This window comes from Pezoporus occidentalis, unplaced genomic scaffold (genome assembly GCF_034315485.1).
Source record: "Pezoporus occidentalis ecotype Australia unplaced genomic scaffold, CSIRO_AGI_Poc_V1 ctg155, whole genome shotgun sequence".
Taxonomy (NCBI): Eukaryota; Metazoa; Chordata; class Aves; order Psittaciformes; family Psittacidae; genus Pezoporus; species Pezoporus occidentalis.
Window position 1 is genome coordinate 1,731,040 of NW_026913372.1, and position 23,270 is coordinate 1,754,309.

General features: G+C 39.2%; 1 protein-coding gene across 6 annotated transcripts in view; it reads right to left on the reverse strand.

Moving 5' to 3' along the window:
• Positions 1 to 23,270, reverse strand: part of TET1 (tet methylcytosine dioxygenase 1) — an 83,589-nt gene that overhangs the window by 2,814 nt on the left and 57,505 nt on the right. For 4 of the 6 annotated variants that reach the window (XM_062611695.1, XM_062611693.1, XM_062611696.1 and 1 more), the window contains 5 exons: positions 16,055 to 16,263; positions 14,990 to 15,140; positions 12,768 to 12,857; positions 12,171 to 12,308; positions 4,240 to 4,579 (listed from right to left, as the gene is read on the reverse strand). In XM_062611695.1, coding sequence (XP_062467679.1) covers positions 4,240 to 4,579; positions 12,171 to 12,308; positions 12,768 to 12,857; positions 14,990 to 15,140; positions 16,055 to 16,263 — 928 coding nt within the window. Of the gene's footprint in view, positions 1 to 162; positions 280 to 1,389; positions 1,676 to 4,239; positions 4,580 to 12,170; positions 12,309 to 12,767; positions 12,858 to 14,989; positions 15,141 to 16,054; positions 16,264 to 23,270 lie in introns of those variants that run through there. The other 2 variants (XM_062611697.1, XM_062611698.1) reach the window with 2 other exon arrangements.

Sequence of the window (23,270 nt, forward strand, 5' to 3'; positions counted from 1 at the left end):
TTGTGTGTTGATTAGCAAGTAACTACTCAGAAATTTCCTTAAATCAGCTATACGGCAACATACTCCAGGTAAATCCATCCTTACAAAGCTGCACCACGTGATTTGGCTGACTTCCATCTAATTGCCACATATTAATTATTTCAGATCTTTGTGGAGACATACATTTAAGTTGGCTCCCTAATCAATTTCTGGTCACAGCTCCCTGCAGTTGCGCTGGTTTGTGGAACAGTCTCCTCCAATGACTCATTCTCATCATGTGTAGGTTCAATCCAGAGTCCGCTGGAGTAAGGGGAAAGAATTCCATCAACTTTGTTGGGCTTTGCATCATGACCTGAAATTGCTTTACATGTGTTTTGCTGGTACACTGGCACCCCACAGAGAGCTCTTACATATTCTCATAAAAGACTATTTCTTCTTTGTTCCAGAATGTTTAAATGCTTTACTGAATATAGAAGAACTATTCTTTCTTCTGTCTTCTGATAATTTATAAATAGTGATGGATTAAAAAAAAACATTCTTTCAACAGAAAGGCAAAAAAAGGCAAAGTGGGATCAATTATGGACACAATAGTTGGTATGCAAATATTGAGATTGCAGAGGGACATAGGGAAACTGCATGAACTTTTAAAAAACCTCTTCTGTGAAATCAAACTCTTAATTAAGAATCCCCCAAGACCAAGACCTTCCTCCAAAAGACTGGAAACACAGCATTTAAGAAGTGCAGTTTCTATCATCTCTGCAGAGAGACCTACGTTCTCTAGAAATAAGTTTTAACAACCTACAGCACTACTGGGGCAAAGTAGCAGAGATTAAGAGAAGCTAATTTAAATATATGGGTAGAAGGAAATCAGTAATGGCTCGGATAAGGTGGCATTGCTTCCTGGGAACACCTCCTGTTCAGAGACTGATGCATCTCCACTGAGAGCTGTTGGTGAAGTGGTCACTGCTCTGCTGCAGCCAGTTAAGAAGTGTCCCTCTCTTGGGTGGCTCATCTCCCCAGTACAGGCCAAGAAAAACTGCCAATATTTATGGAGACAAAAATAACCTTTCTGTCTGTAAAGTTTATTTGACCAAAGTAATGTGGTTAAATGATGAAACTATATAAGGAAGGATGTAAGGCCTCTATCTTTAATACATATCTTATAATAATTTAGGATTTCAAAGGCTCTCAGCATTAGCACAAAGGTAAAAATTAACAGCTGGGCTGTTTGCTGTTGGCAAAAGATGCCTGACAAGACATTCCTATTTAATACACAGTATTTCCATAAAAGATTTGGCACAGTTGAGATTCAAACCAAGTCTTCCCATATGCATGCTCTACCAAGACTTAATCTGCCTTCAGCACTACAGAAGGTCCGCCTCACCCGTCTGTACTGTGAGGACAAGTGTCCTCTTTTATCCCTTTCTAATTTCCAGTTCTCCATGTGGTGAAGACATGCAGGTTAGAGGAGTCTCTCACACCTTCCAGGCCTTCCTAGTGGGCAATACTGCAGTGGTTCTGAAATGATGGTCAGGTCCCTTTCAAAAGAAGGGCCTCTAGTTTACCATCAGGAGTGACTACTGGATAAGTCTAGTTTCAACTCCTGTGTCTTACAGGTTCTTTGATTTTGTTTTCATATTAAGCCTAAAGATCCCAGCGATACTAAAATTTTCCATTCTCAGGACTAAAAGGATACCTATGGAATGGAAAGAACCAATCAATGACTGCTCCCCTCTAACCACAACTGAACCACATGTACGAGTACAATGCTGTAGGATTCTAAATCCAGAATTTACCGACACTGGCATTTTACTGTGGGTTAGGGGCAGGGCAGCAGTGGTGTGCTGAGGTCTTTACCCAGCCATCATCCTGTATGACTGAACACATAAATCAGTGTGCATAAATGCTTCAAGTTACTTATGCAGATCACACCACCTTGCCCTTTGCAATCTTGAACTTCTGCTGCCACTGCTGCCCAGTTAGTGAAACCTCTTTGAAAGTGTACCCATGGCCAACCACAGCAACATGTGCCATTGGCAGACCTGGGGATTACAGTGCTGACATCTATTTGGAGGGATTTCACTATCAAAACTTCCACGCAAAACCTGCACTTTTGTAATAGAAATGGAATATTTCTAGTCACATACTTATTTTTCCATCTATGAACAACTCTTTCTCAAAGAAGTATTTATTCCTCACTCTTGACTTCTTATCAGCAGCCCTTTTAAATTATTTAAGCAAATACTTCAAGACCAAACAGATTATTTAAGTCTACACAGCTGTTATTTTTGCATGTTCAAGTAACAAAGTTCTGTGATCCCAAAGCCTATGGCAAAACACTGGATATTGTGCCATTTATTAAAGGCATGGTTTTCAGATATCAAAGCCATGCCTGTTGGTAACTACAATGTTATGTATGGGTATGTGGTTCCTAACTCTATTTCACTGTTTCAAAACAGCATTCCAGTGAGATCAAACAATTTCATAATTCCTTCCCAAAGCAGAGTCCTCTAACGCTTCCAGGACTTCCAGTCCACTCCAAGCACAATGGAAGTTATTAATCATTGCTTTGGAGTTACTGCTGGATGTTGTCCTCAGCCTGAGGAGTCCTTTTATGTTTGTTTCAAAGCCTGGACTGTGTCTCCCAAATTTGCATGTAGATTGACTGAGTGTCTGTCTAATTTCCTAGGTGTGTCAATAAAAATGCTCTTCTTATTCCATCTTGCTATCTGCAAAGTTTACTGTTTGCCCTGACTCCTCTGCTGAGGTAAGCAGGGTGCTGGGTGTGAATTACAAATGGATGTGACAAATGAGTTTCCTTTAGTTTGTTTAACATCCCTCCCCCCCCATTCTTCTAAATACATTTAACTACTGTTCCTCCCCTTAAGTCTACTATATATATCTGGTTGTCTCTCATGAAATAAAACTCCAAAGCTTAGCAGGTTGGCCAGTTTTCCTTTTTTCCTAAAAGGCAGATCGGCTCTGCTTTAATTACTTTTTTATCTTTTTTATTCCTCTTTAATAACAGAGTCTAAGTCCATGGCTCCCTCCACCTCCTCCTTTTCTACTTTTCATTACTGTAAAGTCCTATATATTAGTTTTGCCCTTTGAAGTACTGGTCCAAAACCTGACCCCTGTTACAACAGCATAAATCAGAAGCTCTCCAGATTCTCAGCCACATCACAATTCTATGTTGCACAAACACATATTGTAGTAGAAGACTCTGGACATAGTTTTCTTGCAACAGAACAAACATGGCATTCCTTTTACCTAGCTGCTGACAGATTCCAGCTATGTGGCCCTTGCTAATGATATTTCAAGGAACAATTTGAAGAGCACTGTCTTATTTAATAACTTTGTTGGGGTTTTTTTGTTGGTTTGTTTTTGTTTTTTTTTAAATCCCTTGCTTTGCAGCAGCATCCATGCCACTGGTAGGAAATTATCAACTCGGGCTCTGAGAAAGCCATTGTCTTTCACAGGCAGTAACACAGTTCTTGTACTTTCAGATGACAAGAATTCTTGTTGGTTATTTAGATAAACATTTCTACAGCAGTATTTCAAGATGATCCTACTGCCATTAGTTATTAGAATAAAGGAACTTGGAAATATTTCACTCATGCTCACCACCAAAAATTTGGTTTTGAGCAATCACCTGTTTGTTTCTTTTCCTGTGCCAAGAGAGAATATAGAATCATAGAGTCATAGAATAGTTAGGGTTGGAAAGGACCTTAAGATCATGTAGCTCCAACCCCCCCTGCCATGGGCAGGGACACCTCACACTAAACCATGTCACCCAAGGCTCTGTGCAACCTGGCCTTGAACACTGCCAGGGATGGAGCATTCACAGCTTCCCTTGGGCAACCCATTCCAGTGCCTCACCACCCTCACAGTAAAGAATTTCTTCCTTATATCCAACCTAAACTTCCCCTGCTTAAGTTTTAACCTGTTACCCCTTGTCCTATCACTACAGTCCCTAATGAAGAGTCCCTCCCCAGGATCCCTATAGGCCCCCTTCAGATACTGGAAGGCTGCTATGAGGTCTCCATGCAGCCTTCTCTTCTCCACGCTGAACAGCAACAACTTTCTCAGCCTGTCTTCATATGGGAGGCAACTGCAATGACTTGTACACTAGCCCTTAAAATGCAGAATCTACAAGTATTTATAAAACTGAGTATTAAGGAGCTTTTCCTTCCCTTCAGATGGGTAAGGGGCAACATAGTATCAGAAGAGATTAGCAAAATTTTAACAGGCATGACTCACCTAAACAATGCAAAGGGTTGCCAAGATTTTCTGTGGCTTCAGTTTTCAGCTTTACTGGTGTTGAGTATTTTTTATCTATTAATGGTTGCTTTTCAGTCGGGGTCCTCCTTGTGTCTGGTTTCCTTTTCTTTGTAGCTCTGAGTGGCTCAGCTAACATTCGTACTTCTCTGGGAAAAGCTGTGAGCACCTGTATGGCTCCGGCTTTTATCTTGGCTTCCAGTCCCTCCTCAGTGCCAAATTCATCTGTTTGTGAAATTTTGTAAAGAGGTAACACATGGAGCTGTTCATCACTTGGAATCACCCCCACTCTCCGGTTATCTTCCTTCGTTAATGTACAAACCTGGCAAGAACAGGAACACTTACAAATACAGCCACATACATAAAATACAAGACTTACTTCAATGCTTAAGCAGTCAGCCTAGACTTCACTGGTTCCTCGTATTTTGTAGCCTCAATGCTATGAGTGTTTCAGATGTAAACCTCTGACAAATATCTTATTTGATTTATGATGATGCAAAAAAATTATCGGTACTTGAAGAGTAAGATCAAGGCACATGTCTTGGACAGGAAAAATGAAACTCCGGCTCAGCATACATTGTCCACAGCCATGTGCCAACCTCGGTAAATAACCTGAGCTGTCAGACTGTAAATTCCTAAGCATTCTTTGTTTTTTAAATACATATTTGATGTTTAGATTAATTTTTAAGGACTAAAAATATGAAAAAATAAAACAGTTTTGGATTGAACAAGAAGTTTCTATGACATGGAACTGGTTTTGTTTTGGCTGGCAGAAAAAAAAAATCAAAAACCAAAAACCCCAAACCTACAAGTTACTTGTACTGCTCTGTAGTTCTAGCAAATCGTAACTCTCACCTCTCACTGCTCCGTTCCGTGTTTATACATATTTTCTTACCCTAACACCCCCTCCCAGCTCTTGACTGCCTGTGTAATGAAGTCACAAGACCACAGGATGCTAATTTTTTCTTAGGCCACTGATCTACTTTCTCCTATTAAATTATGTGCTGTGAGATCCTGAAGCTGAGAGGAGAATCCGGGTTAGATCCAGTTTGATAAGGGCACTTCAGAAATGTGGTTAACATTCAAACTTATTGCAACAGTTTTCATATTATAATTTTTCTGAATCACTCCTGAACATCTGCAGTACTTAAAATTTTCAGCAGTTTTAGAGTTCTGGCTGTTATTATTACTAACTTAATCTTACAGGAAAGTGCTAAAACCAGCTGTGTGCTTCCTGGTTTCTTTCTGTGCTTTCCAAGGGATGGCAATGGTTTGACATGTATGAGCAGGCGTCCAAACAGTCCTGCCATTTGTAATTTTACTGACTACATTCATGAGAGAATACTGGTCTGTACAAGAACATACTACATCACTAGAAAGCCATGCATTTGATATCATGGCTTGGTTAAGCTTCTGTTTCACAGAGAGTTAATAACTACCCACAGGAACATGAGCACCATCCAAGTATAAGATGATACTCCCTAACTGGAAACGTTATCATTCCATTATTGTGAAGGCTGAATGTGATGCTGATCATAAACAGTTAATCCAATGTCCCAGAATCTTCTCACCATGCCTAAGATTCCGGGGGGGTGGGTGGGTGGGAATAATAATAATACTGGGAGGAAAGGGGAGAGGAGAAACAAACACTTTTTATTTTATAGCACAGCTTTACACATAAAGACATCACACAATTATTTCCAGAATAATAAAATTACAGAGTCACAAACTAAAAATCCTAAATCAATAAGGTGGTGGTTAGGGCTTTATAAATAGCTATATGCAAAGCTTGACAGTTGCAGAGCAGCAAAAGGAGAACATTCGAGAGGCAGAGACAAAGGAGAAGAGCTTTTCAGGTGGCATTTTGAAAGGATCGAGAGAAGGGCAGTTAGAAGCTGATGAGTAGCATTTACTGATGTGCTTGCTCCATGCGCACTTACCTCAACTGGGCAGCCTTTGGACTACGAGGAAGATTTAGAAAAAACAACAAGTTGTTCCATGAGCAGCGAATGATGCCTGGTTTCCTATGGACATCTCGTCCCCACACTCCCACACACCCAACCCCAGCACCATTAATCCCTGCTCCCTTTCACGCCCTGCTACCACCTCCACTGGGCACCAGGCAGTGAAAGCAGGGCCTGGCTGAAGCTTGGTGCCTCCCAGCTACTGAGCCATCAGGTATATGAGGATTAACCTGGGGGTGAGAACCCTGCTGCAGGCTCCTCAGCAGAGGAGCTAACCTGGATCTGTCTCCCCCATACAAGTAAAACTCACAACTTGGAACAAGAGCTTAAAATCCCCAAAGACAATTCAACTTCTGCAAAGTTCAGTGAAATCTGGTTGAAATTTGTCAGCAGATTCCAAGTTATTCAGGAAGAATAAAAGAGGGTAGGACATAGAGCACAATTACATATGACTCATGTTCTTAGAAAGCCTAGCACATCCTCCCCTTCTAAATTGAAAACAAAAGAGGTAATAAAATAAGCATGGAGGGGCCCAGCTCCCACTTGTTCCCATCAGAAACTGGGTGATTCTCACTTGCCTTTTAAAATATTCCATCCAGCCTGTGTCTGGACCCATGCACTAGTCTGAAAATTGTCCCAGTCTTGAAGATTCAATCCACCATCTTGCTCATTTTGAAAATCAAAACACTAATCCAATTTATAGTTCTCAATTTTCATGCATTTCACCAGACATTTTAACGGAAAACTGATTTTGTGTATTTATTGGAGTTCTTTTCCATAAAAAGATCTACTCTTAAAAATGTATTATTAATCTTTCATCTGACTTAAAATTACACAGCGGTCACCATACTTGGCACAGGGGGAGCATACAAGCAGAGACAAAACCCAAAGCTAGTATAGATTGAAGAAAGACCTGTTTTCAGCATGAATGGGTATTTGTCATTATCACAAAGCCAACACCATCTTTAGAACAAGAAAGCCAAAGAACTGTTCTGAGAAACTAAAGATGATGAAGGCTGCAGTATATTGGCAGAACTATGCTGAAAGTACAGTCAACTCATAAAAAATTAAATACTGAGTTAGAATACATAAAATTAAGAAATTAATGTCTATTAAAAATTATGTTAAAACCCTGAAGACCAGCACAACTACAGCCTAAATACCATAACAGCAGGTTTTACTTATATTAAACTTCAACGTCAGTGTTCCTCATAATTTAATACAAAAGGAAGGGCACAATGGCAAGTGAATAACTGAGAAGTTAATGTTAAGGGGAAACTGTCTATAAATTAAGTTCCTGTGAAAAGCTAGCAATTTGCAGCTGGAGTAATCCACCAAATGAGAAACACCCATTTCAAAAGTCCCTCTAATATTTAAATAGGCAAAATATTCCATTAAAAAACTTAAAGAAAAGCTATTGCTGAGAAGTTAAAAGCGACATTTTCCGTCAGTACTGATGCTGTGCTGTGAACTGACCAACATTAAACCCAAACATGAGAATCATTGATGCTGCTGAAGCCCATTTACACTGTGAAGCGGCATGTCCTGCAACTCAAACTACTTTTCTAGAATGTGCAGCTTAATCATCCAGGATGCTGAAAAGCCAAAGGAGATGTTGGCCAAGTGGTTTGTTTAGGTTTCCAGTGTGCTTGGTGATCAAAACCATTACCTATTCTTGTTTAAGTGAGGTCATGCTAAAACTTGCATATTTATACAGCTTTACTTCTTTTAAACCCATGAACTCAATGGGACTGCCTCCACATATCTTCAGAAAAACATCTGTAGCCACACAGAGCATTATTCTGGAACTTCGATTTGCCTTTGTCCTCTTGAACTTCACATGTAGAAAGGATGTAGCTTTTTCCACTATGTTGTATGAACAGATGTTTTAAGTTTCAGCAAAACAGTCAAATGACCTTTCTAAGTTTAAAAGATGAAATCAAGTTTCCTATACTTATCTTCCTTCTGCAGACAGAAAGGAGAGTGGGTGCCATTTAGGACTTTGAGGTGCTGCTGCATCATTGCTTACCATTACAGATGTGAACAACGTCACTTTTCCTTTACAGCTGAGACATGCTGTCATTTTATTGACCTGTTACACCCTGAGTAAGTATGCATAAGACTGAGAGTCAGAAGAGGGAACCCCAAACATCTCTGCCCTTTGACCACTATATACACACAGAGGAAGTGCCACTAGACAGCATTTCTGTACCATATGCTGTCACACTGGTATGGCACACAAACCACTGTGCAGCAGGTTAGTAAACTTCTAATGTTTCTCCATTTTCACAAGAAAAAGAACAGTAACAAAAATCCTTCCTTTACAGCCCTGTGAGGTTTATCTTTTCTCCTGTTTGTTATAATCTGAAGCACCAATTTAAGGATCTAGTACTTCTGTTGCTCATGAAGCAAGCTGTGGGCATGGTCCAGAATGTAGTCTGACCACTCACAGAGACATCCCATCATTTATTGCAAAGCTCTGGACCAATATGCAATGACTTGATGAGCTGTAACTACAGAAATACAGTAAGTTATTGGAAGAGCAGAGGATTATTTTAATAAAACGGGAGAGTTTGTTGATGGATTGCTCATTGACACTACTTAGTTCTGCTGCCAATAATAAATTTTGTGTCATAGCTGCTCTTGAAGCACAGATATACCTTCTCCACTTCTCCCACAGTGCCTGCTGCAGACTGCATATCACCAGGGACTAAACATAATTGCAGCTGGACTCTCTCCTTTCTGAAGCCCAGCAAAAACAGAATGTGCCCCATAGGATGACAAACACCCACACTGATGCTACCAAACTAGTGACACCTTCATTGACCATGTTGTTTTGGACAGTGTAAAACCCCGTATGTCAGGGATTTAACTGGACTCACACAGGTACAATGAATGTGATCCTTTGTAATTAATTCAATAAAGAAATATTTAATTTCACAGACTCTATTAATAACTATAAAGCTTTTTAGCTTTCCATCCACAAGGAACACTGTACCCTAACACTGCAGTTGTAACATACATCCATGGCCCTTAGAAGAACATTAAAAGATGACAACAGAGTCTGAGTAAAAATGGAGGATTTATTATTTGACTTAAAAGTTCTTAAAGAACTCAGTTCAAAGACAGAAATTACTTTTGTTTCTTTCTTTCAGATAAACACATCAGTTTACACCTCTGTGGAACTGCCAAGTGCTTTCACTCTACTGCAGACCAAACAGGGAATATTAATTTTTAATTTTAGGTCTGCTACATTCAGGGAGTGATTCTCACAGCCGGGAAAGAACTTCAGTGAATCAAATCTCCCATGGTAATGCTCAATTTGCGCAAGTTAAGATGAATTATTCTATCTTAGAATCATAGAATAGTTAGGGTTGGAAAGGAGCTTAAGATCATCTAGTTCCAACCCCCCTGCCATGGGCAGGGACACCTCACACTAAACCATGTCACCCAAGGCTCTGTGCAACCTGGCCTTGAACACCACCAGGGATGGAGCATTCACAACTTCCTTGGGCAACCCACTCCAGTGCCTCACCACCCTAACAGGAAAGAATTTCCTTCTTATATCCAATCTAAACTTCCCCTGTTTAAGTTTTAACCCGTTACCCCTTGTCCTGTCACTACAGTCCCTAATGAAGAGTCCCTCCCCAGCATCCTTGTAGGCTTCAGATACTGGAAGGCTGCTATGAGGTCTCCACGCTGAACAGCCCCAACTTTCTCAGCCTGTGTTGTATTTACAGTAGACATTTCCAGGACTTTTTTTTCCCCACTACTAATGAAAATGATGGCCTCATTTATTTTCAGAGTCACATACAAATAATGCAGTTGAACACCAAAACATCTATACCCAGAAAAATACCAGAATGCTTTTTGGAAATTCTGGCAGAGACAGATCAGGGAAATTATTATTGGCAGCTCATTAGATAATATATTCTTGTAAGTGTACTGAAAACTCTGTGCTTATCATTAAACTCATGTAGGTGCTTTGCTGAACTCAAGTTTGTGTCTGGTTTAAATAATTTAAATAGATTCCGGTTTTCCTTTCCTTGTGGTGCACTGTTGCAGCATTCCTCTCATATTTGTGGTAAAAGTGGTTCCCCAACAACTGAAGAGAGAAAATGAGAAAGTGTCGCTTACACCATGAGCAGCAGTGATAGAGCTCGCAGCATGTGCAAATGCCACTTTATGCAGTATTTATTTTAACCCTTCTAGTCCAGAGGAACTTTCGATTTTATAAATGAAGATTCTGTGTCAGAATAAGGAGGAAAGGAAATCTTACCAGCACTAACGGGGTGCAGGATGACAAGTACACTTTGTACAGATTTTAAACTGTACAGTGTGACCACCATTTAAAAAAAATCATAGTACAAGAGGAGAATAGTAAATGAAGTTTTGTATGTTTGAAGTTTGCAAGGCAGTGCAAACCCTTCTCATTCTGTTAATTATCACATTATCAGAAAGCAGTCACCTACATGAAAATTGTCACCGCAGTTAGATGTATTACTTGCATATAGAACATTTAACAGACAAAATATGTCATAGTTATGTAAGTCATCATTATTATCAGTGATTTATAAGAAGTCATAATGTATTTTAAACTAAGCAGGTAGCCAAAGTAGCTTCTGGAATAGATGGGAGTACAGAGGTGACCAGATATAGATGCTGGAATGCATTTCTGTTTGTGTTCCTACCACAAGTTTTCAGACATTAACACCAGATTTGGTTATAAACCAAAACTGACAATCCTAATTTTGATCATCATCATGTCATTCCTGCTGAATTCTGAGAACTGCTACCATATTGCCCTGGTTTTGGCTGGGATAGAGTTTATTTTCTTCCTAGTAGGTGGTACAGTGCTTTGTTTGGCTTTAGTCTGAGAACAATGCTGATACAGAGGTTTCAGTTGTTGCTCAGTAGCACTTACCCTGGTCAAGGACTTTCAGTCTCATGCTCTGCCAGTGAGGAAGGGCACAAGAAGCCAGGAGCTATAGCCAAGACAGCTGACCTGAACTAGCCAAAGGGGTATTCCATACCACAGCACATCATGCCCAGTATATAAACGGGGAGGAGTTACCTGGAAGGGGCTGATGTATTGGTCAGTGGGTGGTGAGCAGTTGTATTATGCATCACTTGGGGGGTTTTACCATTAATTTATTTTTTCCAGATGTGCATCCTTTGATAGAGAAATTATTCTTGACTGTCACCTCCACTGATGTACAAGATGTCATCCTAATTATTTAGAGCACTGCAGTGCTCTAAAAGAATCAGATTGCCACGTTTATTTTGCCTTTTCTCTTTTGAGCTTGTCTGTCTTCAAGACCATGGTCTCAATTTCTAACCAATTCCCCACATGATTTTCTCACTAGCAATCCAGCAAGGTATTTGGTACACCAGTCACACCAAAACCCCCGCATCTGTGGGTTTTCCTTTCATGCTGAGATTTTAAGATCACAAAAGTGACCTGACTCCACCATGACTTTCTGACTAGTAACTATACTAACATGAAGCCTCATAACAGGGCAAGAAAAAGTGAATTTGATGAGAATTGACCCTGGGGGATGTAAACTAATAACAATTCAATTTGTTAGCTCTTCCTCTACAGAGGTCTGTACAGCTCCTTGGTTAGATTATTATTTGCCTCAAACAGCTACTGTATGTCATCTGTCCCATGGCCAGTCCTGGGTGTCTTACGATAATTAAGCTGTTTTGTAGGAAGGATCACTCCCAACCCTTCCTGATCTGCTCTATAATAAGATGAACTTATGTCCCTTGTAGCCCAGTAATAAAAGTATGCAGATAACATGGAAATTTATAAATGGCAGCATGCAGTGAATTTCATAATACCTTAAAAAACTTCATGCAAATGTACCCACCCAACCAAGCAGCATTTTAAAACACACAGTAATCACAACAGTAAAGAGTGCAAATGAGAAAATCCTGCATACATACCACAGTGCTTCCATTGTGCATGTTATGTGTGTCCTTGTGGGCATGGGCACAGAAATCTATGCAAGCTGTTACCCCAGAAAAAGGCCTACCGTCCTTGGATCCAAGTCGACAGTCTGGGCCCATGTGTTCATTTTCCACCTAAAAGTAAAATAAACTACAGGTACTTGGGACTGAAAATGAGTGACTTGGAACTTCATGAGCCACAACTACACTTGTGACTGAATAAATGCATCCAGTAAGAACAACTGGAAAGCACATATTTTCCCATGAAACATGCAACACTTATGACTGGATATCAAAGAGATAACGAGCTCAGCCTGAGTCAAAATGTCTTTAAATGGTAAAAACATTTTACTTACAGTATTATCATAAGCCTTTTGTGTGTGCACAGCTCAGAGCATAACTTAACCATCAGATGAAATGAAAAAGGTGCAGTATTTTAAAACTAGCCAAACGAAGCAACCACTGTAAGCAAGCAACAGGATTCACCACAGCTGCAGCTTCTACACATAAACACACTACAGGGTTTCATCTTGTTTTTAAACCACACTGCCTGTTCAGAGCTACAGCTAGACTAGCTGAATGTCACAGACCTACCTGGTTCTGGAAGGCTTCAGGAGCAAGCTTTTTATAAACTGGAGCCACATCAGTAGCTAAGGTTTGCAAATTATTTTCAAGAAGTTCCTCCTGCAGAGAAAGGCAACATTTAGAAGTGCTTTAATTTGCTTTAAAAGAGTCTAACCCAGGTCAGAGATGCCTGACAGATCAGCCTGTGTCTAATACTTTATTAATTTTCTGTTCTGTTGCCATTTGTCACTAACTGTAAATAAGTCTACTTTTGCATGACTGAAGTACCAAAATTGTTAAATATAAATCAACCATATAACAATGGAGAATACCTGATAGGGCAAAGAAACCCAACACAGAAGAAACTAATCTCTCCACCCTTTCCCCCTTCCAATACATATACAGTCAAGGAATGAGGTATGTTCCACACAAAATGGAAAGGTAATATCTAGTGGAGAAAAATTACACCACATGCTGAGTGGAGCCCCAGGTCTTCTCTTAGTGTTCTGCTTATGCGGCCTTGACTTACGTTGATACAGCTTTACTAGAAGAAGCCTAAGTTTCCACTGCCTTTTTTCTTTAAAGCATATGAGTAACTCCCAATAGCATTTAGCATTAATTTCAGCTCTTGGGGGAAGAGTTACATTTTCTAACACTGCAACAGAACTCTGATCAGGAACGTTTGTTAACTGTTTTGTTCTTTGGAGGTGCAAAACTCAGGGGTTTATGGAAATATCTACTAGATTTGGAAGTAATGTTCCTTTCCTTGGGGTAAGACACATAAACACGGAACTAATTAGGTGAGCTTCTATGGCAGAGTAACATTTAAGGTCTTATTTATAGAAACAATCCCTAAATGCTTTTCCTAAACTTTTGCTTTTCCAGGAGAATGACCAACTAACTGGGAAATAAAAGATGGTGGTGACATACTCCCTACTTTGCTCTCCCCTAAGAGCTGGGCTTTGAGAGACAACCACAGCTTCAGTTTTGCATAGTGGCAAAAATAACAGCTTGGTTTAGTTTGTTTCCAAAACACTTATCACCATGTATCATAAACAGCAACGTATATAAATATAAGGAAACATCACACTGAAAAATGTGACAGTAACATTACAAAATGACACTGCATTTTTTAACTTGTACTACAGCCGGTTTATCAACTGTTGATTGCTACAAGTTTTTCTGAACTGCATTGAAGGTAACACATCCTTAATTATCTATCCTATGAACTATTCTTACCTAGGTATATTATACCCTTAACCTCATCTCACTCCATCCAGTGCCTCAAATGATCCAAATCTTTCTGGACTTCGAACTATCTTCTTCTTAATTTTCTATACTTCCTAGTTTTATGTTATCTGCAAAATCATCAATATCCAATATTTAGCTAAAAGAAGTATCTGCTAGGAAAATTAATGACAAATTGAAACAAAGAGAAAAATTATTTACCAGTAATATAACTTCTTTTGAGATGCAGTGACAACATGCATGGACATTGCAACTACACAAGCACCACTGTCCCCTAGGGCTGGAGACTTCTGCAGAGTGGTAGGCTAAGGGCGTGCATGCTTCCCTCACAGGCAAACACACTTGTGAAGTACCTGTGTGCTGTGCAACCCTCATCCCCGCTGCAGAATTCGAAGTAGTTTTTAAAACAACTTCCATGGAAAAAGGAAAAAAAGGAATACGCTTTTAGATCACATCTAGAAAACGCCCTCGTTAAGTGGCCTGCTCCTGTAGGCAACTGCTATTTATTCCTTCAAGAGAATTTAAAAAACATAGAAAAGCCAGTTTAGTCTATGTGGCAGACAGAAGATCAGGTGTCAGCTGGTCAGAAGCAGTGTGAAAGCAGCACAACAACAAAGTTTTCTATGACCAGGCAAAAGGAGTGAATCTCTGAGGTGCAGGATTGCTCTTAGAAAACACCTTTTGGTGTATTTTATACTTCCAAAGAATAAACATTTCATAAAGAGTTACACAGTGGAGCTAAATATGCATACAGAAAAGCATTTAATGACAATTTTATGGTACATAAATACATAATAAATGACACTGAGATTTTCTACAGTGGAAAAATTATAAATACTGCAGTTATAAAACATTTAGTTGGGTGCTTGTGTTATAAGCTATGCACACGTGTGTGAGACAGAAGGGGTGGACATTTGTAGAGTCCATTTCCAGTTCTTAAAATCAGTAGGCAAAGTATTTGGAGGGAAAAAAACAAACAATAAAAGAAACTAAATCAATCTTACTTGTTTAGGGTCATCAGTGAGAAGCCTAAATTTCCTCGGGTTCTTGCTTCTGGCAAACTTACAGCCATTGAAATACATGCTCCATGAACAGCCAAATGAGAATGATGCTCCACAAGTTTCCGGATCAAGTCCTTGACATGCACAAGTACGACTATGAAAGGAAATAAAGACACAGGAAGTCAACTGACAACATGGCTATTTTTTTTTTTTGGCAATGCTGTTTGCTATGTCTTTTCTAACACATAGCGTAACAACACAGGGATTTATAACACATATTGTTTAACCAGGTATTTTCTGTTAAGGAACTATCCATGTGGAGAGAAATTACTTTTTTCCTCCATAAAGATAGTCTCAGCTCCCCAAAGCCCCAGTTCTGGGAAATAAATACATAACCCTCAGTTATAGCTATATAAATACACCCATGCTACCTTGATTTTGACTTGTTGAGTTGGATAAAATTTTTATCCAAGAAAATACCTCTGCAACTCAAGGTTACCCCCAAATTCAGTAATTATTTTGCTACATGCTCCAAGTTTCAGAGCATAACAACTCTACTCAGCCTGGCCCTTCAAGAACACAATCATTAGATTCAAGTCACTGTACAGCTACTAGAGTCTTTTAAATGTGGGTTGCGCAAAAATCAGCACAAAGGCAGCACTGCTACAGAGCCTCAGCTGCAATATATTATCTAGACAATCAAACCAAATTCCTCTCAGAAGCATAGAGGGGAAGATTCTGAGTGTTTCAAAAGTCACATTTCACCCTCTTAGCAGCTCTTTAGCATGGCCATGCAAAGGGCACACTGACTGTCTTTGGGCAGTGTGCACAAAGCCAGGAGAGTTCACTGCCACCCCTTTCCCTGGGTGTAGCATGTACAACTATCACTTCAAGCCTGGTCTCTAGGAAAGACAGGAACTAAGTTCTATACTGAAATGACACCTAGTGGTTTGTAATTTTAAACAAGATTTTGCATATTTATTTTATTAAGCTACTGAATTCTCGAGTTATTTATTGCAGAATATACAACAGGCAACACAACCATCACTTACTATTAAAGTAACTTACTCTTCATTTAATGCACATCTACGGCTGGTGGGACAGCCGTATTTTCTGAGACTCTGTGTCAGTTCTTTGTACAGCGTATCAGCCAGGAGATGAGGGATCCCTTCCCAGGCCAATATGAGAATCACGATGACAGCAGTTTGACAGTGATGTCCTGCACGCTGACGTACCAAGCACAGCAACTTTTCCTCATCACTACTTCTTCGTATCACCTGGAAAAAACATTTTGTTTATTCTTTGGTAAGTGTAGGAAACACATAATATGCTCCTCTTCTATGGGACATGCAAGGCCTGGAAGAGTAAGAAATACTGCTGCCCAAACAGCGCCTGCCCATCCACAAGCATGTCTGGGACAGCATCATACTCTGATCTCTGGTGTGCAACATGATTTTGTGTTGCCTGTTTACCTGTAGAAGAAATAGCAGTACAGGAATATTTAGGTGTTCTATACAAACAAAGATTCATTAAGAGGAAAATAACCACTAAATGGAAATAGAAATCCTGAGACAGCAGATCCACTGGGAACCCAACAGTCAGCTTGGAAATGATTCAGGAAACATACTGCCAAATCCCAGAATGCAGCTACATGAAAACACACCACAGGAGCACACATATGCATGTGTTTGGATGCTTACTGAAGTTGTTATAATGACATAAAATGGTTCCCACCTTGCAAAGTAAGCTTAGAAGAAAACAATGAAAATAAACTCTGTTCTTAGCGAAGGAAGCAACAAGATGTTCAGAACATATCCTTAGACAACATACATTAAAGCTCTTTAGCAGAGTGCTGAAGCTTTTACTAAACTGTGTATGTCAGCCTTATCCATAAAACACAAAGACTAACGCAATATGAAATAGTACAATATACCACCGAATAAATGGGGGTGGAGGGTGGAGAAATCAAATACCTAGACAGTCTTACTCCCACATATCCATGTTTTTTTCACAATTAGAAACAGAGTTGCCTTGTAAGAAGACAAAAAACTGCATTAAAGCTAGGTAATGCTAGAGCATAATCTTTGAAGGTGTTTACTTTTCCAATGTATTTTAACAGGCATAGCCTGTATGAGGCATTCAACAAAGGTGTCAAGACCCCAGTGTTAAGTTTCAAACACATTAGGCTGGGACTTGGGCAGCAGAGGCTAAATCTTCCTCCTTGGCTCTATCATATACAGGATGGGGACCAGCAAGTCTGTCTCCCTTTCTGCTAGCAGATAGCGAGCCCTTAAATTGCAGATATTCTCTGCCAGCTCCATAGCAAGATACTTCTCAGGGCACAAAGTTGGTCACCCAGCCTTTTCACCCAACTCCCCATTTTCCACCAGCAAAACTCCCATAGATATGTTAGTAGTCACAGATGATAGAAGCAGGAAGGCAATGGAGTTTCACTTACTCTTTGAATACCTCCAAGTATCTGAGTTTTCAAGCATATTCCCTATTGGACTGACATCAAAGCTTCTCTGGTTGCCAGAAGTGCAGCTGTCATTCATATGTGACCCCTAGCCTGATCAGCTCTGAATATCTAAATTACTTGAACTCATTAAAAGTGGGGACCAAAGTATGGTTGCAATTAATCTGTAAATGAGAAGGTTTTCAATACATGAACAGTTTCAGAGGGAATCTGTGCAGGCTCAGTAGGAAGAATCAAGCTTAGAGTTAATTTGTGTCAAGAGAGAAAGTATCACCACTCTAATCACTATCTCACAATCCAACCAGCCTTAAACTTAATGGCAAAACAAGCAAATGGCTCTGAGATACCAGTCCTAAAAAGGAGTCTTGGTTGTGACTGACCAACCAGTACAGTATTTTTTGTCAAGAAAAAAAAAATGAAACTCATATACATTTGAGTAAGGTTTACAGAAATCCATTATGGCTGATATACAATACAGGTTATTCATGTCAGTGTTAGTTTTACATTCCTGAGGCAGCACAGTTCCTTGAAGTCAGAAGGAGAGGAATTTAATTCTGTTACTCAGCATGAAGGGTGATGCTTTTACTCTTTTTTTTTTTTTTTGGTTTCTAGACTTTGTCACTTCGATAAAGAAACTCAATACCTCTTAGTTTCTCAGTACAATACCAGGTTGCCCTTTTTGAGTTCTCATATAGTTCTGAACTGAAAACACATAGTCCAGACACATAGTCCAGGAAAAATGACAGACAATGAAGAGGAAGAAAATGTGTATTTTCCTTTAAAATAACACCATACTTCCCAGAGTTAAACACAGCTGAAATTTGATTCATTATGCATGCAGTAGAGAATGCACCACTCTTACTTGACCCAAAAACATTTTATAATCCATCATCCTTCAGGTCACAAAGGTAGGCAATAGATTTACTAGTTGTCTGAATTGGTATTTCTGTGGCTTCTAAGATGAGCATCATATGCTCATCTGACTACTACAGCTGAAGTGCTTCTGTCCATGTGTGTGGTAAAAAGACAAGGCACTCTTCTCATTTGACTGTTTTGGTCTTAGAAGAACACAATTTGCATTGAAACAATCATGGTTCCTCCAGGCCCACAGTCAGTGTCAGGACAGACCAACGTGGAGCCACATTGCTTTTTCCTGTATAAAGTGAGGATACCCCATCACATGCTATAGCTGACATTCCCAAAGTGGCAATACCTCTCTTTGGTAATAATAATTTGGACACACAATACCATAAGTATCATCCTTGTAGAGTGCACATTTGGGCAGGATTATTTATTTTGATCATATTCAAAATCAAATTTTGTACATCCCTCCAGTGCACACTTTTCATATCATACTTGTTCTGAGTTGTTCTGGCTATCCACATACCTTTGTTTATGTGTACATCTAAAGGAAGGCAGCAACTCAAGTAATTTATTTTTTTAACTAGTCCAGATATTGTCAAATGGCAGAATCTGAGAATATGAGCAAGCCTTCAAGGTGAGCCACAGCCAGCCAGCTAGGACAGAAATACAATCAACAGCTACTGTGGCAACATACGACAGCTAAACATCTATTTCTACAAGCCACAAAGGTAGAAGTTTACCCGATTTTCTTAATAGAAAGCTTGCGCAAAAAAGCTAGAGTATATTTATTGAAGAGGTGTGATACGCAGCAGAATTTACTCCAGCAATTTAGAAAGAAGTTATGAGATAAGACAGAAAGTTAGTTTTTCACTCTCTCACAGAGGGACAGCAGAGAGACATAAAGGGATGCTGAGAATTCAAGAATTAAAGGATGTAAGAAGAGAACAAGGTCAGACAAGTGGACTGTCCAGCCTTATCCTGGTCCTGAGAGTGACTACAGAAGTTGTCTAGGGATGAGAGTAAGAAATGTACTTACATGCAGAGATGCTTCTCAACAACCACCAGGCACCTCCCAGCCAGCTGCTGGCAGCTTGGGGGATGTGCTGTCTCCCAACTCTGGAACAATTTGCCTTCTGTGTATTTGTCCACTCACTTTAAAACTATGCAGCATTTTACCATCCACTGCCTTTCTGGCCAAAGCTTAATTCCAGACTACATGAAAGAAAAACCATTACCTTTTCTTCGTGCTGAGCTCATCCCCTGCTAGTACCCTCCAGTTTTAATATATGATGAGGCTGTGAATGGACTGCTGGCCAGCTCTCCATGCCACATCAAAGACTTGGAGAGCCCTGCTGTCTCCGCTTCCCTCTCAGGCAGGCTGATGAGCCTGTGTCTCTACCTGTCTTTCTCAGTTCTGCTGTGCTTTCTTGAGTTGGGGGACCAGAACTGGACAGTATTCAAGACTGGGTGCAGCATCCTTTCTCACAGAAGCATACTTATGTTTCATGTTTTCTTTATTCATCTCCAGGAATTCTCACCCGTTTCTTTTGCTGTTTTCATCACTACTGAACACTGAAGCTGATGTCTAACGAACTATTATCCCCAGTAGTTACACTCAATGTAGGGTCCATCACTGTGTATATGAAAATACAACACCCCACTTTTTGTGTAACTTTATCAAGTGAGTTTTATCTGTCATTTTAGTGGCTATCCCTTCCTGCTCTTCATGATATCTGTCCTTTCTCTGCATTATCTTGAACAACTCTGTATCATCAGCAGTTTGCCACCTCAGTGTTTCCCACTTTTTTCAAATAATTTCTGAGTGTACTGAACAGCATCAGTAAAGTTATGCTATCATGAAAACCCACTTCAACTGTCCAAATGCTTGAGTTCTACTTACTTGAATTATTTCTTTTAGATTGTTGAAGCAACTGTCTCAACCCTTGGCAGGAGCTCTAGAACAAGGAATAAGTACACTGTGAATAAAAATTGCTTATGTCCTTAAACATAAGCCAGTCTATCTAAATTAGCACATACATGACTTATGTAAATAGCTAAGAGTCAGACTGCAGCAGCTCAGCATACCAGATGCTGAAATACCACATGGATGAGAAATTACCTTCCAGTTTACCATTACCAGAATAGTTGTGTTAACTTTAACATGACATTAAGCAGACCACTAGCAAATAGTACAAAATTTTAATTGAGAGTTAAATACACTGCTATAAATTATAATGGAACCAATAAAAAGGTTTCTTTAGGTTTATTTAATCTCTGTATGTGGTTCCACTGTAATACTCCCTTCTACTGACTCTGAATTTCTTCAGCAAAACAGCTATGGCTCCTTTGCAGGATATCAGTAGTTGATTTTAAAGTGAGACCATAGCTTAACTGTTCACTGTGATTTCCTGAAATAGGCGATTCATTCAGAACAGTTTGGCTTCACATTTTCTAACCTGCAGATTTTGCCTCTGTGCAAAAGTCCTCTCTACACTGGACAAAATTCTCTGTTAAGCCACAATTCCATAATAATCTACACTAGTGCAAAGTGAGAGCACAGTGCTGTTAAAACCTGCTGCTGTTCTAGCAGGTGATGCTGTGTAACAGATAGCAGGAACAATGTTCTTGTTTGCCACAGAAGTGAGTCTGCCCTCTTTTTTCCCAGTTCACTCCTACACGCACATTAAACCCTTCTCTTACTGGAAAATGTTTTATTATTTTATTCTCAGCACATCTAAGAGATATAAAAATGGAATTAAGTTCCACTTCCCTGAATTCTCTCTTCTTGAATATTAGCAGACTACATAAAGAGTTAGCACAGAACAGTTACCTTCAATCACAAATACTATTAAGTTACTTTGCTATTTTTACAAGAATATCACTTAAGTGTGATACCTTCAATTATCTGCAAACACCTTTTCTCAGCTCGTTACTGGACCAATATTGTACTGTTTACAAATGAGTAATTGATCGTAGTATATATAAGTTAAGTGATTCTTTTACAATCATACAACCAGAAATGAGGACAAAACTCAAGTCGCAAACTCCCAGTGCCCTCTTTCACTCCTTACTGCCTCAAACTCCCCTTTCTGTTGTATAGCAGGCAACTGTAAATGGCACTTTGTACCATACAGACGACGATAAGAATCTACTCAATTGTTCAGATACCCCATTTGTTTTAAGTAGCGATAATAGCAAAGCTTGCTCTTTTGTAATACTTAACATACCTTTTTTGTTTCATGTTTGTTAAAATATTTGAGTGATTTTTCATATGAAACATTATTAAAACACTTCTATTTACTGCAGAAACCATGTAAAAGTTTATAATAATTTTGAATCTCAAAGGATTACAACACTTAAAAAATGGCTTTAATTTGGATAACATTCCAAAAATTTTTGTCTAAAATAAACTCCTCCAATTCTGTATTTAGAAGGTATGCCTCCACTTGCAAACAGTGAAAATAGTGCCTGCATAGCTATCGTACCTGCTATTACACCATTATGGCAAGAAAGTGATGTTCTAAGATAACATTGTTCAAAGAGGTGAATAAAACCCCCATCAACCACCCTCTCCATGTCCCAGAATTAATTTTCTTCCAGACTTCTCCTGGAGAGAACATAATTTAATCATAAAGGCAGCTAATTTAACCTCCATATGATTCCATATTTAATCATAAAGACAGTTGAATAAATAAAAGCTTGAAGTACAGTGAGCTGTTTAAAGAAAATGGAGTTGCATTTTACTGAAACCTGCAGCCAGGCGACAGTCAGTCCAGAAGAATTTAAAGTCCTTTTCAAACATATTTCAAAAAAATTTCCCCACTCTAATATGTTCTGAACAGCACGACAGCTGCTCTGTCTTAGCCAGCAGTGCTGTACCAGACCTCCTGACTGCCAAGTGGGACAGAAAATAAGCATTAGAGAGTCTGCTCACAGGTGCAAGACCTCCTAATAAATTGCTCCTCTGACCACTTCTACTGATTAGCAGTGATCATCCACTGCAAAGTACCTGGTTTATTCATCAGTTAATTTTCTTCAATGAGTTACAGGTATCTTCTAGTGACAGCAATATCTTATACATAGAGTGCCTAGGAGCTGAAGTAACTTCTCATTTTTCTTGCTTTCTCAATTCCTGATTTCAATCACTTTCTCAATTCGAATTAAACTATCAAACTGAAAAAAAAAAAAAATCATCTTCTCTGCATCTGCAGAGGAATCTATAGTTGTGAAAGCTCATTCAGCACTCAACAAATTGTAGTTTCTGGCATTTAGCTACAAATTCATATCAGTTCAATGATGTATAAAATCTTGGTTATAACAGTGGGTTATCTAAGCATTACATTTAAATAATGGCTTAATTTCAGTGGCTAACATTAGGTTCAGGTCTGTACATGACTGTAATTTTAAATTTAACTGTATTTTAAAAGTATTTGTAATTGGGTTTTTTATCCATTTTTCATCCACCCCTATTTTTTTATATATCCTACTAATATACACCCAACACTACAGAAAGCATAATAAAGATCTGTCAAGTTATAAATATAAAAACAAAAAAGGCAAACAGTACAGAAGTGAAAAAGTTTGAGAAACTACCTGCAGAAGCCCCATAATACTGTATTTTCAAACAAATAAGGGCTGCCATGAGGCCAACAGAATCTGAAGGGCCAACAGATCATCCAACTGTTTAAAATTAAAAAAAAAAACAGCACTCAGAGAAGAGAAGGCTAAAGATGCAAAATCCACTTCTGCTGTATTCACAAACAAGAAATTTGGGAAGATTCCTATGACAGAAACCTTCACACGGGACAGCCAAGGATTTTTTCCCTGAAGTTAAAGCCAAAAGTGGTTAGAGGAGAGTAGTGACAAAAGAACCCCCAAAACTCAACAAACACACTGCCCCCCACCCCAGAAAGTTCAGATGGGATCCACCAAAAAAACTCAAAG